Source organism: Drosophila simulans, chromosome 2R (genome assembly GCF_016746395.2).
Source record: "Drosophila simulans strain w501 chromosome 2R, Prin_Dsim_3.1, whole genome shotgun sequence".
Taxonomy (NCBI): domain Eukaryota; kingdom Metazoa; phylum Arthropoda; class Insecta; order Diptera; family Drosophilidae; genus Drosophila; species Drosophila simulans.
The window spans coordinates 15,089,827-15,104,287 of record NC_052521.2 but is presented as its reverse complement, the minus strand read 5'-3'; the positions used below and the strand labels follow the sequence as shown (position 1 = coordinate 15,104,287).

The window sequence follows — 14,461 nt, the reverse complement described above, 5'->3', positions numbered from 1 at the left end:
TCACAAAGAAAAAAAAAATATCAGAAAATAAGAAAAATTAATATTATTAACTTTTAAACTTTTAAAATATCTTGATTTAATACACTTCTATACTCAATAAAAGATTATTTAACAGGTTCTTAAAGTCATTTGAACTAAGTAAAGGTTTGCAAGTTTTTTATACTGTTTTACATTTATTTCCATATCAAGAAGACACTTTTTTTCAGTGTTGGTATTACACATTTACACATTTTCCAAGTCTACGATTGTGTGTGGATTACATATGGTAATTTCCTTGGGACTTTCACGATTTTTTTCTCTTTTGGTTTGCGGGTGTGTAGGGTCAGATTATAATCGTATTTTCCAATCTGAATAAAATTAGCCGAGATTTTTCATTTCATTTTTCAGTTTTATTTTGGATTAGAATTTATGGTAGTCGCTCAAAACACTTTTTTTTTTTTGCTTCGGTGCGAGAAACACATGTTGTACCACGTAAATTTCGTTTTAATAAACATGTGCCAAAAATTAAATCAACTATATGTGAGTGAGTTTATAATTTTGATTACTTTTATAATTTATGTCTTCGGATTTCGCTGTTTGAAATTTGAATTTGCACTTTTCCACTTGCAACATTGTTGCTGGCAACTTTCGCGCTTCTGCACTTGAACTAGTTTCCCGTTACAAGCCTTTTCAATTTTACTCAATTTTCCCAGCCGCACGCGAACACATACACACAAGCACACACACGCACGCCCGCAAACGGGGAGAAAGGTGTCCAAATCCACTGATAACAGTTACGCCTGGATTGAGTTCCGGATGTATGCGCTATACCTTTCGCCACGTCCGACTTTCGAAGCCACTCAACAGCAACTGTTGCAAATGTCGAAAAGGCAACTTGTGGCTGCTGCTTTTCGCCTCTGTCGACGTCGCAGCATCTCTTTTTCCCGAGCTTTTCCGAGAGCTTTTCCTCGCACCACGGCAAACTGTTGATTGGTCTCCTGAATGTGCGAATGTGCGTGCGTGTCTTTCGGCCAGGAAGAGAGCACAAAAGAGAGTCCATCGCCGTGCTTTACTTAGTTAATTAGTACCCATTCAGATGGCAGTAAACAGTAGTTAGTTGCTGTTAATGGTCCTTAAAATAAGTCATTAAAGATGGCATTAATAAGTGCGCGGAAATGAAAGAGGTAAGCAATGCTCTTAGTTTCAATTTGAATGGTAAAATCTAAAATTAGTTACTATTTCATATACTCATATAATAGAAAAGGAAACAAGTACTATTTTTTTACGTTTTAAATATTTTTAAACTGTTGTTTATACTGTTGAAAAAGAGGGTTAAAAATGTTATGTTCAAAGCGGCAATAACAGATACAATCACACCCTCGAAGTCAACCATAATCTCTCGAAATTTGTTTTCCATTTCGTTTATTTGATCCCAGCACAAAGCCATTAAAGCTGATGTTTACCAACGCAACAGTTACCAATGGCACACAAGTACACAAAATTCTGTGGCTGAAAGAAAAGCTCATCGTGGCACTTGCTGCTATTTGGGGACCGCAAATAGACGGCACACTCGCAGAATTAACGCGCTTTTAATAGATTAGAGCCGAGCGACGGCTCTTCAGGGGCACATGGAATGGTGCAACCGATGATGCCGCTCAAGGACCTGTGCACCCGATCTGCAGATAATGCTAACAACCTGACCGCCACCCACAACCCGTTCCCACCTTGTTATTAGTATCCCCAAGTGGAGCGAGGACACACGTTTGGCAAATTTACCCAGCCAGAAGGACGACTAATTGATACGCCCTAACTGGCACGTAGGAAAATAACAAAAAACGGAGTTTACACAGCATTATGTTGTAATTATAATTATATACATACAAGTGCGATAAACTAAAAAGAATTTTCCCTCAATTTTCGAAACATGTAATATTTTTCCCACTGTGTGCGACTGAGGTAATTTTTCTTCTTTGATATTGCAAAAACAATTACCTGAATACCTGAATGTTTTCGTATGCGGCCGCGCATTAAGCTCACATTAAAATTATCAGGAATAAAGAGCGGCAGGTAAACGAGGCGAGGAAATCAAATTGAGTCGTTTACTTCATTTAAAGCTACGCCAAGTTCAGGGACACGACGGCAGCTTCGCGTCCTTGCGGCCATTTTGTTCAATCCTGTGTACCCATACATACACATGGCTGCTTGTTGGGAAAAGCTAAAGGGCCATGTCAACAGACGGTTAACGCTTTACTTCCTCGAAAGGCGTTCGTTGACTTCGCAGCGTAAAATAAGCAAGCTTATGCTGCTTTGTTCTGTTATTTTTCGCGCTTTTCGCAGGGCTAATTAAGGCGTTCGTCCTTCGCAACGGTAATCCTATATATCCCCGATCCAGCGACCCCGTCTTGCAGCATCGCATTACCGTTGGATGCACGCGCATCTGATTATGCCGCAATATTGCTAACGGCGTCATTTAGTCTTAATAAGTATTTTGAAATGTGATTAACGCCCCCGGCCGTGATTAACCCTTTAATGTCTGCTTATTAACAATTAAATAGTGGTATAGTGTTTTAGTTTTAGCGCAGAAGGAAGTTCTTAAATGAAATAAGTTTGAATTTGGCGCTTAAAAAGCAGACTGCTACAAAATTACAGCATCTACCGGTCGCAATTAAGCGAATACATGCACCTATCGTAGCAAGTACCCACTACCATCCAAGCTAGTACACCCTCCCAACCCACATTGCCATCACTACTCGACAAAATCAATCGATATCTGCAGGTGATAGCATAGAAGGTATCGAACAATCATCAACTGAAGTGCCAGCTCTAGCGTTTTGCTTTGGTTGAAAATACAATTAAAAATTGATTGCGAAGTATTTAAATATTCTGCATCGCCAGGTGAGTGCGTGTTGCCAGCATTGGCATATTTTTCGGCCGGAAAAAGTGTTCACAGTCCATTCAACATTGAATTGATGGCCCAAAGTCGGTTTAAAAAGGCGCGTCATGTGCTGGAATCGAAGAAAATGCGTTACAATGCAGGCGCATTCAGCAGTTGCAGTTGTGCACTTTATTTTTTGTGTTTCAATAATTACCAGTTACTAATTAATTTTTTACCTCCCCCACCCACTCTCCACCCCTCTCCCTTTTTAGCCATAAAAATCTGCGAAAACTGAACGGTGGCGGCATCGAAAATACCGAAAGAAGCACAAAAAGAAAAATTTGCAAGGCTGCGTCTGTGTTAGTGAGCGTGTGCGAGCGCGCGTGTGTTGCTCTGTGTGCGTGTGTGTGTGTTGGCGAGTGCGAGTCTTTTTTGCCTTCAGTGCGTGCGCTGTTTCTCGTGTGGAGCCCAAAGGAAGGAAAACACACAAAAATACAAGAAATCCGCTAAGGAAAAAAGCGTAACCAAAAAGAACATCCAAAACAAACAAGTGCCGCTGCAATGGAGAAGAGAATAGAACTGGAAAGACGCGCACGCAAAGTAAATCAGGTAAGCTAAATACAAACGAAGAAAAAAACACGCGCCACAAACTTAAATTGAGGCCCAAATTAAGTGACGCTTTCGTGTGTGTGTGCATTATCATGTAAATCTAGTTTCAATTTGTTCATAGACGCCATAGGAAAAGTGCTCGTGAAGAAGCAGCAAAGCGGCATCAACAAGAAAAACGAAAAAAAGAAAAGAAATTGATCGCCATAAGCAAATTCTACACACATGCCTCTTTTTGCGTGCGTGTGTGTGTATGTATGTGACGCCAGTGTTGCCATGTGCGCGCATTTTTGCGCCTTGCCTGCTGTTTGCTCCTTTAGAATGCAGTTTTTCAATGCGTTTACAAGCTATTACGTATTTAATTGCAAGCCCCTGAGTGATTTTATTACGGCAAGCTGATGGAAAGCGATCTTTTCGGGCCAGGCGAGCTAGAGCACTTGGAATTGTATTATCTCCACAGCTGGCAATGCTGCCTCGCTTGTTGTTCTTGCTGCTGCTGTTCTCGTCGTAGTTGTTGTTGTTGTGGTTATTGCCGGCCTTCAATTGTGACAAACACGGGCAACATGTGTTTGTGTGTGCGTGTGTGTTTGACTGCATGTTGTAATTTCAGGTTATTTGATACCAAATTGTATCTATAACAATATTATAGCGCGCGCATCATCCGCACAAACACACGCGTACCACGCACAAAAGATACACATGCATACGTAAGACGACTTATGCACAAAATAATCGACACATAGCATACATATCAGTACATCCATCCATACATATGTACATACATATATTGACTGCGCAGTCATAATACTTTTATGCTCCCCTTCTTCTTTTCTTCTTCTAACGTGTTTACCTGCACGCCATCGCCTCTAGCCATCCCGTTCCCGCCCACTCGAAGTGGCAAAGAAATGCAGGCGAAAAGACAAAGCCGCTGATTAATAAACATGCGCTCTGGCTGGCCGGCCAGCCTACTCAATCTCAATCAGCGGTCACCCAACCGCCCAGCCACCCACTGCCCGCCCACAATGCACCCCACAACAACAGCGGAGCCAGCAGAAGACAAAAAATAGCAACGTATACACACTCATTCGCGCCTAAGTCAAAGCCAAACGCTGTGTGCATTCGTTTCCACTCATTTGCTCAGATACAGTAGGCACTCTCTACTGTCAACTGCAGTTTCAATCATTTGCATTCCTCACTTGGGTGGTTACTAGATCAATTGCTCGAACACAACCGAAATCCTTCGCCGTAAATTCAATACGAACATTTGTTGCACTTTATATCATTTCTATTAGTAATAAATTATACCTTTTGTTTAAACTGCAGTATATCCATAAAGATTATTTACAAATTTAAATTGCTTCCATAAAGATTATTTACAAATTTAAATTGCTTCCATTATCAAAACATGATTTTGATTTTTATCAAAACAATTAGTTACAAAGTATATAAAGATTATCATTTGCAGTCAGTTTTATTTTGTTACAGTTTTATGTTAAATTTTATTGAAATTTGTTTTCTTTTAGGATATACCAAGTTTCTTGCCATAAAATAAATTTGAACCATAATTCAGGTTAGAAAGTGTCCCCTGTAAGCACATAACTGTTTCTCGGCTAGACAGAGACGAACAGACGGACTCTGAAGGCACCCATTTTGTTTCTTTGTTGTTGGTGTTTTTGTGGTGTCGTGACATATTGATAATTGGGTAATCTGAAGTGAACTTGCACAGCCTCCAAAAGGCGTACGTTGTGTACATTTATTCATTCGTAGATTATCACACCGCAAAACACCACCCACTCTCACCCCCACCCATTTTTCGCAGACAGGCGCAACAACTAAACTACGTCACGGTCAACCATGTTGTTGTTGTTTTATTTGCTGCCGGCTTGTCTTGTTCTTCTACTGCCATCTCCCTCCCACTCCCTAATCAATTCCGTTTTGCTCGTCATTCTTCTCTTTGCGCATTCTGCTTTGTGTCGAGGCACGCACACATACACACGCTTGTGGCACACACACACATATGTTGGGGTTACATAAACGCGAGTTGGCACTTTTTCCTCGTCGCCTGCATTACAAAAATATGCAATTTGGCGATGGAGCAGCAGGAATGTTTACCAAGTAATTTGCATTAACGCCAAATTGGTTATTTTGCATGTAAAATGTCGTTTTGTATTTCAACAAAAAAAAAGTTCTCAGCGTTTGATCGATTTTTGCGTATGTATTGTTCTCCATTTTTTTTTTTCTGTTCGCTTTGCGTCAAAAATTTTCACAAATGTGACCAGACTGCGATTCTTGAATATTCCAAAATGTATACATCAAATATACCAAAAGAATCGGTATCGATTGTTGTTTTCTTCGATAGCTGGTATCGATAAGTATAATTGGTTTAAAAATTATTCAAAACTTGTTTCAAACAAATAAAATTAACTACTTTTTTTTATTTAATTTTAACCTAGATCACAGAGCTGAATCTGGACAACTGCCGTAGTACAAGCATCGTTGGCCTTACAGATGAATACACAGCCTTGGAATCGCTCAGCTTGATTAACGTGGGTCTCACCACACTGAAAGGTTTCCCCAAGCTGCCCAATTTGAAGAAGCTGGAACTGTCCGACAACCGGATTTCGAGTGGCCTCAACTATCTGACCACCAGCCCCAAACTGCAATATCTCAACTTGTCTGGCAACAAGATAAAGGATCTGGAAACCCTGAAGCCCCTGGAGGAGTTTAAAAATCTGGTTGTGCTGGATCTGTTTAATAACGACGCCACTCAGGTGGATAATTACCGCGAGAAGATCTTCAAGATGTTACCATCGTTAAATTTCCTAGATGGGTAAGTTTGAGTAACTTCTTTCTATTGTAGAGCAGTGAAAGTAACTCCTTGACCACTTCCAGATTTGATTGCAACGACGAGGAGGTGCAATCTGATGGCGATGATGATGATGAGGTCAACGGCAACGATTCCGACGAAGAAGGAGGTGGGTATTAGATGTATTGTAATAGAGCAAAGATTCAATCGCAGAATTCAGGATTTTTTTAAAGAGAACCATTTAACCACCATTAGAATTCCATTGTCCGTCTGTTTAACCTAATCGCTTATTGTGGATCGCGCTTTCTTCGTATTATCAATAATATCATATACTCAACCGTGGCTTTTGTCGCCTTTCAGATAAGTGCAATGCATTCTGTTTAAATGGTTTAGAGATCGATTTAGACGAGCTCGAGGCTTTGGAGAAGCGGGTAAAGGCGAAAAAAAGTTTGCAGGACAAACCACCTCCCCAATCGGAGGACAAAGAAGTAGACGAATTAGATGAATACTTGAAAGAGTTGCAGCTAAGGGAATCCAATGATGCTGCAAGCGATGAACAATCTGTGATAAATGCCACACCGCAGCCTTCTAGCACTTCTAACTTAAGTTTTGTAATCCTGCTGTATTGGTTCCTTGCCATTTTAAATTTGGGCAGTGCTACATATTGTAAGCATAACGTTTCTGGACTTTTCTTCAGTATTAGTCGAACTTCTCTAACTCGAAAATGCTGCAGAAAAAGTAAAGATTCCCTTACCCACAAGGAGCGTTATAGTAGTTCGTAGGTTTTTTGATCTCAATTCTGTTGAACACATTAAAAATCGATTTAGGGAAGTTCGAGATGTACAACCAAGTTGGTTTAATCAAATTTACCATTGATATTTTAGTTTCCGGCGAAGATGACGACGACAGCGATGATAGCGACGAAGAGGTGAATGGCGAAGTGTCCTTGTCGGAGGTGTACAATGACGATTTGGAAGAGGATAACTCTGATTGGGAAGGCGAAGACGAGGTTGGCGAGGAGGACGAGGAAGAGGATTCCGATATTGATGATGCCGATGGTGATGCAAACGAATCGGCTGCATCAGTGAATGCCAAGGACAAGGATGGCGAAAAAGAAGCAGGTAAGTTCAATCATTTAAACCCCACACTTAGCAGTAGTTCTTAACACCATTCCATATCCTTTCTTTGCAGACGAGTCGCAAGTCAGAGGCAAGAAGAGAAAGCATGATGGTTAAATCCCTGATCTGCCGCTATAGCGTCTTTGTACGTTATAAATTTAAATATACACCCACACACAAAACAAAAACACACACACACACATCATATTTTGATAGAAAAAGATGATAAATCCTTTAGGAAACCCACAATTTGTTTCTCTAAAATGTAAGCTAATGAAAGAAGAAAACGACAAAAAAACCAACAAAAAACCCAAAACAAAGCAAGAGCGGAGAAGCATGATGAAAGTAATAATCAAACAAAGCTAAACAAGAAACAAAAAATCCTTGTTTAAGCGAGAAAAATCGAGGAGGAATGCAAAGGAAACCAAGCAAACAACCAATTAAACAAGTCGCATTAGTATAGCCTCATCCGAGCCCAAGTTCCAGTTTCATTTTAAACACCTTCGCCATCTTCAGGATTCACAACATGAAATCCAAATCACTATGTTAAAGATTACACAATTACAACGTGTACAATTTTTAGCCATCCAGCATCTTGTTTTTAAATTTCAATCAAACAATAGCTTTCCGGCGTTATCTGAACAACTGCGGATTTGTCAACGTTTCGCGTGAAAACGATCACACAATTTACTGCTAAGAACTTTTAACTAACTCTTAAGTCATTCCTTCTTTAATACGCATAAGTTAAGCATCCAACTTCACCCACTTTATGCTCAAGGCGATTTACCCACACTTACATTGTTACCCATCACCCACCTCCCAGATACACAAACTTTATCCGCGTCTCTCTGTAAACGTAGAGCACTCACTTTTGAGCAACCCGAATTGTTTTCCTTTATATACTTTTAAGTGTACTTTTGCCACATACCGAAATGTTTCCACTTATTCAACGGCAGTAGTGTTTTCATTAAATGTGGAGAGTAAATCTTATACACAAAACCATTTTAGACAAGACTTTTCATTTAATACACAAGTATTTAACCGATTATTATTAAAGCAGGCCCCGCGTTAATTTAACGAGATGAGATGTGTCTTTACCAGCCCATTGAAACTGAAATACATAAACTACATCATTTTAAAATTGTCTTTTACGGGGGAAAATGGGGAAATGAACGTGGTTCAGAATTTTAATACTCTTTATAAGTTTAACCACTCGCAGAATGATTTTTATTAAAGAGAAGAGCTTATGCATATGTACGTACGAAATTTTAACATTTTCGAGAAATATAGATTTTAAAATAAGATATATTAGCCGTTTTTTTATTTAGACATGTTTAAAACTAGATATCAATAATCAAGCCACAAATTCTATCGTTATCGGAAATGAGCTGGAAGTTTAGTATTTTTCACAAGTTCTGATATGCAAACTAGAAATATCGATGATATCGTTAAAGGATTTCCAGCTCCGGCATGCACGGTCACATTGGATCTCAAATTCTGGCGCAAAACAACAAAAAAAGGAAGCGTCGCAGTTAAACTAGTTAAATGTGACGATTCCCTTTGAAAAAATGTCTACTGATATAGCCACCCAGCTGAAGGGCAGCCGCTCCGATGTGGAAAAAGTCCGTAAAACGGTGGAAGCCAAATTCCGGGAGCTGTCTGGCGATGGACTACCTCTGAGATACGAAGTGAATGTATTGCGCCATATTTGCCTCGCCTTAAAGGATAATCTGCACCAGAACTCGGATCTTTACTGCGACATAATGGGCATAATGCTGCCACGCGTAGTTCCCTGCGAGGAGAAGCCAAGCTTATGGGAGGCGCACTTGTCTAGTCTGCGGTACATACATCATGGCTTGTGCCATCAGGTAGGATGCGCTATTAGAATCTTTGAATCTTTCTAACCAATTCTCCCGTTCACAGCGATCCATGGAAGCCTGCCAGAAGCTGTACAACCTTATCCGAACACAACCCTGCCGTCTGCAAGAGGAATCGGACTACAAAATATACCTGGACATACATTTGACCCACTTCAATGGTCTCCATGTGCTGCTGCAGAAGCAAAAACTCCCCTTGGAAGCTACGAGTCACTTGTGTTATGCTTTGGAATCATTGGGAGATCTCTTCACAGCCATGACGCAAAGGAAAATAAATCTATGCGCACCGCTTCTAGTTCAACTAAACGAGAGTTTATTTGGCAAAAGAAGTAGATCATTCTTCAAGTCGCTGAGCTTCCTGCCGTCGGAGAGTCTTGCCAAGATGTTTAACCCGCTGCTTATCCTCCTGGCCAGCAGCACCAGTTCAAACCTGGCCGACTTATTCCCTGAGTACCTCAGTCTCACGTTGGCTCTCGTACAAATCGACATGTTTAGTCCACAGTCCAATCAGCAGATGTCATTGCAGCTGCTGCGCATGTGCAAGGAACTATTTCGCCAGGAATCAAACCTCTGCTATGCCCTACAGCTGATGTACTACTATATCAAGTTAATCTATGTTCGGGAACCCACAGCCGACTTTAAGCGCACCTACATTGACTTGTCAAGCAAGTTTCAGCACTTCTTCGAGCACAAAGTAGCCTCGCACGCCAAAGAACAGTGGCTAGCGGATTTTCTGGTGGCCATTCAATTGCTACAGGTGCTCATCCATCAAAGTAGCAGTAAGTTGCAGAGTCATTTTCAGGTATTTTGGCAGCAGTTTGACGGAGAGAGCAGTCCGGAGATCTACACAGCGCACTTTCAGTTACTTCAGACGTGTGCTAGTTTGGCGGTTAATGTTACGAGGAGTCCTTTGGGCTGTAGTTGCTCCCACGAGGCATGCAAGAGCGTGCGGCGGCACTGCATCTTGGCGTATGGATTGTGTGCATTAGATGCTTATATTAATTGGAAACCGGGGTCGGAGCAGAGAGCAAATGTGGTGGGTATTTATATCTAATTTTGTGGAATTTTAATTATACATTTCAATACTATTACAGAGCCCTCACAAGCCCTTGCTGGGAGTAGTCAAATACTCGATGGACGTGGCTAAGACCATGAAGTGCTTGGGTCCCACCAGTGTGGAGCTCATCAAGCTAGTGCGCCAGCTGACATACGTGGCTGATCAGGTCACCTGTGCGGAGCAAATGTCCGTGCTGCTGCCACTTTTGGAGCCACTGCAGAAGCTGCGACCTTTGGTTGCCGACCAGGATATGAGCAGTTTACTCCGACGCCTCTTCAAGGCCAGCTCCCATTGCGGGGATCCCAATTTGGCATGTCAAATCCAAGCTAGTTATTTGGCCTCGATTACGAATCCCGCACGATTGAGATCACAGATCTGTTTGTACTACCACAATCTGGGAAAAAAGGGCACCGAGATCAGTAGGTGTGTCTACGAGTGGCACGAGTCCACGCCACTGCCTTTTCCTCTCACTCCGGAACAGAAAAAACAGCTGTACGATACCGATTTCTTTGCTGTACTACACTATTTGAGGAGTCCTTCTACGGCTCATATGGAATCACTAATTCGTTGTCGAACGAGCGACTATCATCTGGTACTCATGGCAAGACAAATGCGAAAGGATGCCTCGATTTCGAAAAAGTGCATGGAGGTTTATGACAAGCTAAAGCAACAACGTTCGCTCAATCGAATGGATAATTTGTGCCTGGGCCACGCAAGTGTGGGACTACTACTGGACGCACTTGAGGCTCAAAAAACCAAAGTTTGCACCAAGGAGATAACGGAAAATATGTTCGAAGAGCTGCTACTGAGACAGAATCTATGGCAGATGAACATACAAAGGGAGCAGCGATTGGTCAACTATGCTAGTGAAGCCATCTCGGCATTCAGCAACTTCTTCAATCGAGCAGATCAAGAGCCATTGGGTACCAATGAAACCTCTATTGATTGGGAGGCATTGATTGACGATGCCATCGCTGCTGCCAATGCACTTTCGAGTATGGGCTATCAGTCACAAGAGGATGATGCCTGGCTGCTGCTTCTGAGAATGGGTCGCTGGCTGGAAGATCGTTTCACCTATCTCCGAGCCCTTAATCATTTTCTGTCTCAGAATGAGGTTAGCTCTCGTTTAAACCTGAAACTCGGCGAGGAAGTTGAAGTAGCAGAGGAATTGCTGGATGATGTGTGGCCTCAACTGAAAAATGGGAAATTCTTCAAGCGTCAGCAAACTACGGTAATGCTCTGCTTTTGTCACCTCGCCAGTTACTATGCCAGAATGGAATGCCATAGTCATGCCCAGTTGCTTCTATTGCATGTGGAACAACTTCGCGAAGAGTTTCCTGAGAGACAAGGAAAAAGTGATATTGTATTGCTGACACTGCAAACAGTGCGCTTTCGACTTGGTTATCAGCAAAGGAAGCCAACAAATTGCAGGCTGCCGACTCCCCTGCGCCAATTGGACATTCTCCTGGACAATGTGCGAAGTTTTTGCAACCTATCCAGTTTAGATGGTGGCTCATTGCAGCTGCTTCTTTCGACCCTTGTCAGGGAAAGCACCGAGTGCTCTGCGAACAGATTAAGCGAAAAACTATCCTTCTCCAACATTGCACTACATTTGGTACTCCAATCTGGCTTGGCTTTAAGAACCATAGAGGTATTCCTTGCATGGTTATGGACCAATTTGCAAATGGAAAATTTCGACAAGGCACAATCGAAGTTGAGACTCATCGAGCATTGTTTGGGTATAAAACAGCTGAATCCAACGAGTAGGCCGGCAAAGGAAGCGATTAAGGACGTAGCAATTAGTGATCTGGCTAGTAATATGCACCTCCTCCAGTTAGTGGAGCCGATCAGGAAGCAGCAGCAATTAAATATGGCCTCGCCGAATCTGCTCAGCATGCGACCACATAGCCCCAATCCCCAACTGGACTTGGATCGCTACATAACACTCGATGTGGCGCCTGCGACTCTTCGAGAGAATTCCCAGCTGCAATGCTTGTACTTTGTAACGGGCTGTCTACATGCACGTCTCCGATTTCTTCAGAGAAACACCGAACAATTGGAAGAATTCTATGGAAGAGCGTACAGTTGGATGCAGGAAAAACCTCTGAGTAGCGCTATGTATCCCTTGTTGCATGCCCAGCAGCTGTATCATCTGAACTACCTTCGCTTTACGCGAAAGCATGTAGAGGCTATATCAACGGCTCAATTGAGCCTTAAAACACGACCACGCGCGGTCGACATCAACTTCGAGTACAACTTTTTGGCTCAGCTAAAGACGGCTCAATTAGAGCTCAAACCCGTGAGCCAGGATAAGCCGAAGGTCAAAACCCTTCGACGGGCTTTGGTATTCAATCAGTCACCCGAAGACAAGAAACGAACCGCAACAGGATCGGTTTCAGCCGTGAAGAATACGGCGTCTAAAGTTAAACAGTCGGCCAAAAAGGCACCTCGATTCAGAATTTACGAGGAGCTGGAACTACGACCACCAAGTGCTACCAGTTGCAGTAGCGGTGGCAGCGGAACAGAGAACACACCGCCTTCGGATCACGTCGATCTAAATGCCTGCCAAGCGATCGAGATAAGCGACGATGAGGATTTACCTTCGGTGTCCACAAAGAAAACCCAACCAAAAAGTAGGGAGAAGGCTAAACCCAAGGCCACATCCAAAGCCTGTAAAGTCCTAACATTGGACAATAGCTTGGAAATAGTAGAAACGCCAGCCATAACTACGAGTTCACGGAGCACCAGAGCCAGGCTGCGCCAGCCAGTGGAGACACCAAAGACAGCGACTCTTTCAACCAAGCGAACGAGGCGCCAGGTTTTGGAAGCACAGGCTCCCGAAACGGAGTCCATTAGCACACGCACACGGCATCGGCACTGATTAGATAGTAGATTCTCCTTAGTTCTTATTTATTATTATCGAAAATGTCTTGGTATTTAAATATATATATATTGTGTGTAAGTGTTACAAAAGAGCTTTTGACATAAATGAAATGTTTTTATCTTGTGGCAGGGACAGTAGTGACGTTCTACAGATGTCCTTGCTCCAAAAACCGTGCTGAATCCGTTGTCCATTGGAATGGTAAAATACACCTGAGCCTGATTTGCAGCCTCCTTCAAATTGACCCACGTAGCGATTTCCAGTTGCTATGGATAACATATTAACTTATTATTTATCATCTTTATGCCTTTTTAAAGTTACGAAAAATAAATAAAATGAAATAGTCATCCAGAGGATTATATCTTTTTTCCCATTTGGGTTTAGCTTACAACTCCCGAACGACACTCACCCGTGATAAGCAAACCCTTTCCGTGCATCTTGTCCCGCAGCCACTCGCCCACATAGATGCCGCCATCCGACTGCCATAGGATGCCCTCTCCACATCGCTGGTCCGCTAGCCACTGACCAAAGTAGACGGATCCGTCCGAATAGAACTGCTTGCCCTCGCCACTCCGCTTGTTCTCCCGCCACTGACCCACGTAGATGCGTTCTGTGCGGCCATCGTGCTCCTTGCGACGCAAACTACCGATGCCATGGCGTTGACCCTTCTGCCAGTGACCCTCGTAGACAAGTCCACTGCTCGTTTGCTTTACCCCAAACCCATGAGGCTGCAGGCCCAACCATTTGCCCTGGTACTGCCCACCAGGATAACGTTGGGAGCGAACTCCGCTACTATATCCGCTCGTCCGCGACGACATGTCTGCGATGACTGAGCGCGGGAGCAAGTCCGTCAAATGCGGCGGTGCCATGTGGTGTCGTGGGTGGCAGTGGTTCAATCCGACTTTGGGGGGCGGTGTGCGTGCGGTGGTGTCACTTGTCTAATCGAACCCCCCAGCAGCAGCAGCAGCATGTCTTGCCACCATTTGGCTTCCTCCGGCAGCGACACGCAAACTTAAGGAGGCCAAAGACATTGGCTCAATAGAAAATCGTTTGTTCCGGTTAAGTGTATGTAGTAAAAATCGTTTAATCAGTCGTATATAAATTACAGCGCTATTTAGCTTACATGGTTAAAGATCGAAAATAGACTGTTATATTTTCCCAAACTATTGGAATACCTATGAATATATTTGTATATTTTGCAGTACATTTTCAAATACTTTCTTTTACAATTGTTTTATGTTTTTTGCATTATTATAATCCGC

The 14,461-nt window shown here is 42.6% G+C and overlaps 4 protein-coding genes across 7 annotated transcripts in view; 2 read left to right on the top strand and 2 right to left on the bottom strand.

The window, feature by feature from the left end:
• The window catches only part of LOC6735026 (potassium voltage-gated channel subfamily H member 8), a 52,912-nt gene extending 51,734 nt beyond the window's left edge, over window positions 1-1,178 (bottom strand). For 2 of the 3 annotated variants that reach the window (XM_016168368.3, XM_016168365.3), the window contains exon 1: window positions 811-1,178. The gene's annotated coding sequence lies outside the window, so the exon portion shown is untranslated. The remainder of the gene's footprint in view (window positions 1-810) is intronic. The other variant, XM_016168370.3, reaches the window with a different exon arrangement.
• Window positions 1,179-2,718: 1,540 nt separating this feature from the next.
• Window positions 2,719-8,384, top strand: LOC6735020 (acidic leucine-rich nuclear phosphoprotein 32 family member A). Of its 2 annotated transcripts, XM_016181672.3 has the most exons (7): window positions 2,719-2,874; window positions 3,127-3,463; window positions 5,914-6,290; window positions 6,353-6,435; window positions 6,627-6,932; window positions 7,151-7,387; window positions 7,458-8,384. In XM_016181672.3, the coding sequence occupies exons 2-7, from the start codon at window positions 3,416-3,418 to the stop codon at window positions 7,499-7,501; spliced, it is 1,095 nt and encodes a 364-aa protein (XP_016028295.1). In that variant the 5' UTR covers window positions 2,719-2,874; window positions 3,127-3,415; the 3' UTR covers window positions 7,502-8,384. The 2 variants fall into 2 exon arrangements, with proteins under 2 accessions (XP_016028295.1, XP_016028294.1); XM_016181671.3 differs by lacking the exon at window positions 6,627-6,932 and having other exon boundaries at window positions 2,721-2,874.
• Window positions 8,385-8,825: 441 nt separating this feature from the next.
• On the top strand, window positions 8,826-13,307 carry LOC6735019 (protein three rows). The gene is made up of 3 exons (XM_002081964.4): window positions 8,826-9,252; window positions 9,308-10,297; window positions 10,356-13,307. The coding sequence occupies exons 1-3, from the start codon at window positions 8,953-8,955 to the stop codon at window positions 13,197-13,199; spliced, it is 4,134 nt and encodes a 1,377-aa protein (XP_002082000.2). The 5' UTR covers window positions 8,826-8,952; the 3' UTR covers window positions 13,200-13,307.
• On the bottom strand, window positions 13,249-14,344 carry LOC6735018 (MORN repeat-containing protein 3). The gene is made up of 2 exons (XM_002081963.3): window positions 13,609-14,344; window positions 13,249-13,465 (listed from the first exon to the last, which is right to left on the bottom strand). Exons 1-2 carry the CDS (start codon window positions 14,066-14,068, stop codon window positions 13,284-13,286), a joined length of 642 nt encoding a protein of 213 aa, XP_002081999.2. The 5' UTR covers window positions 14,069-14,344; the 3' UTR covers window positions 13,249-13,283.
• Window positions 14,345-14,461: the final 117 nt, after the last annotated feature.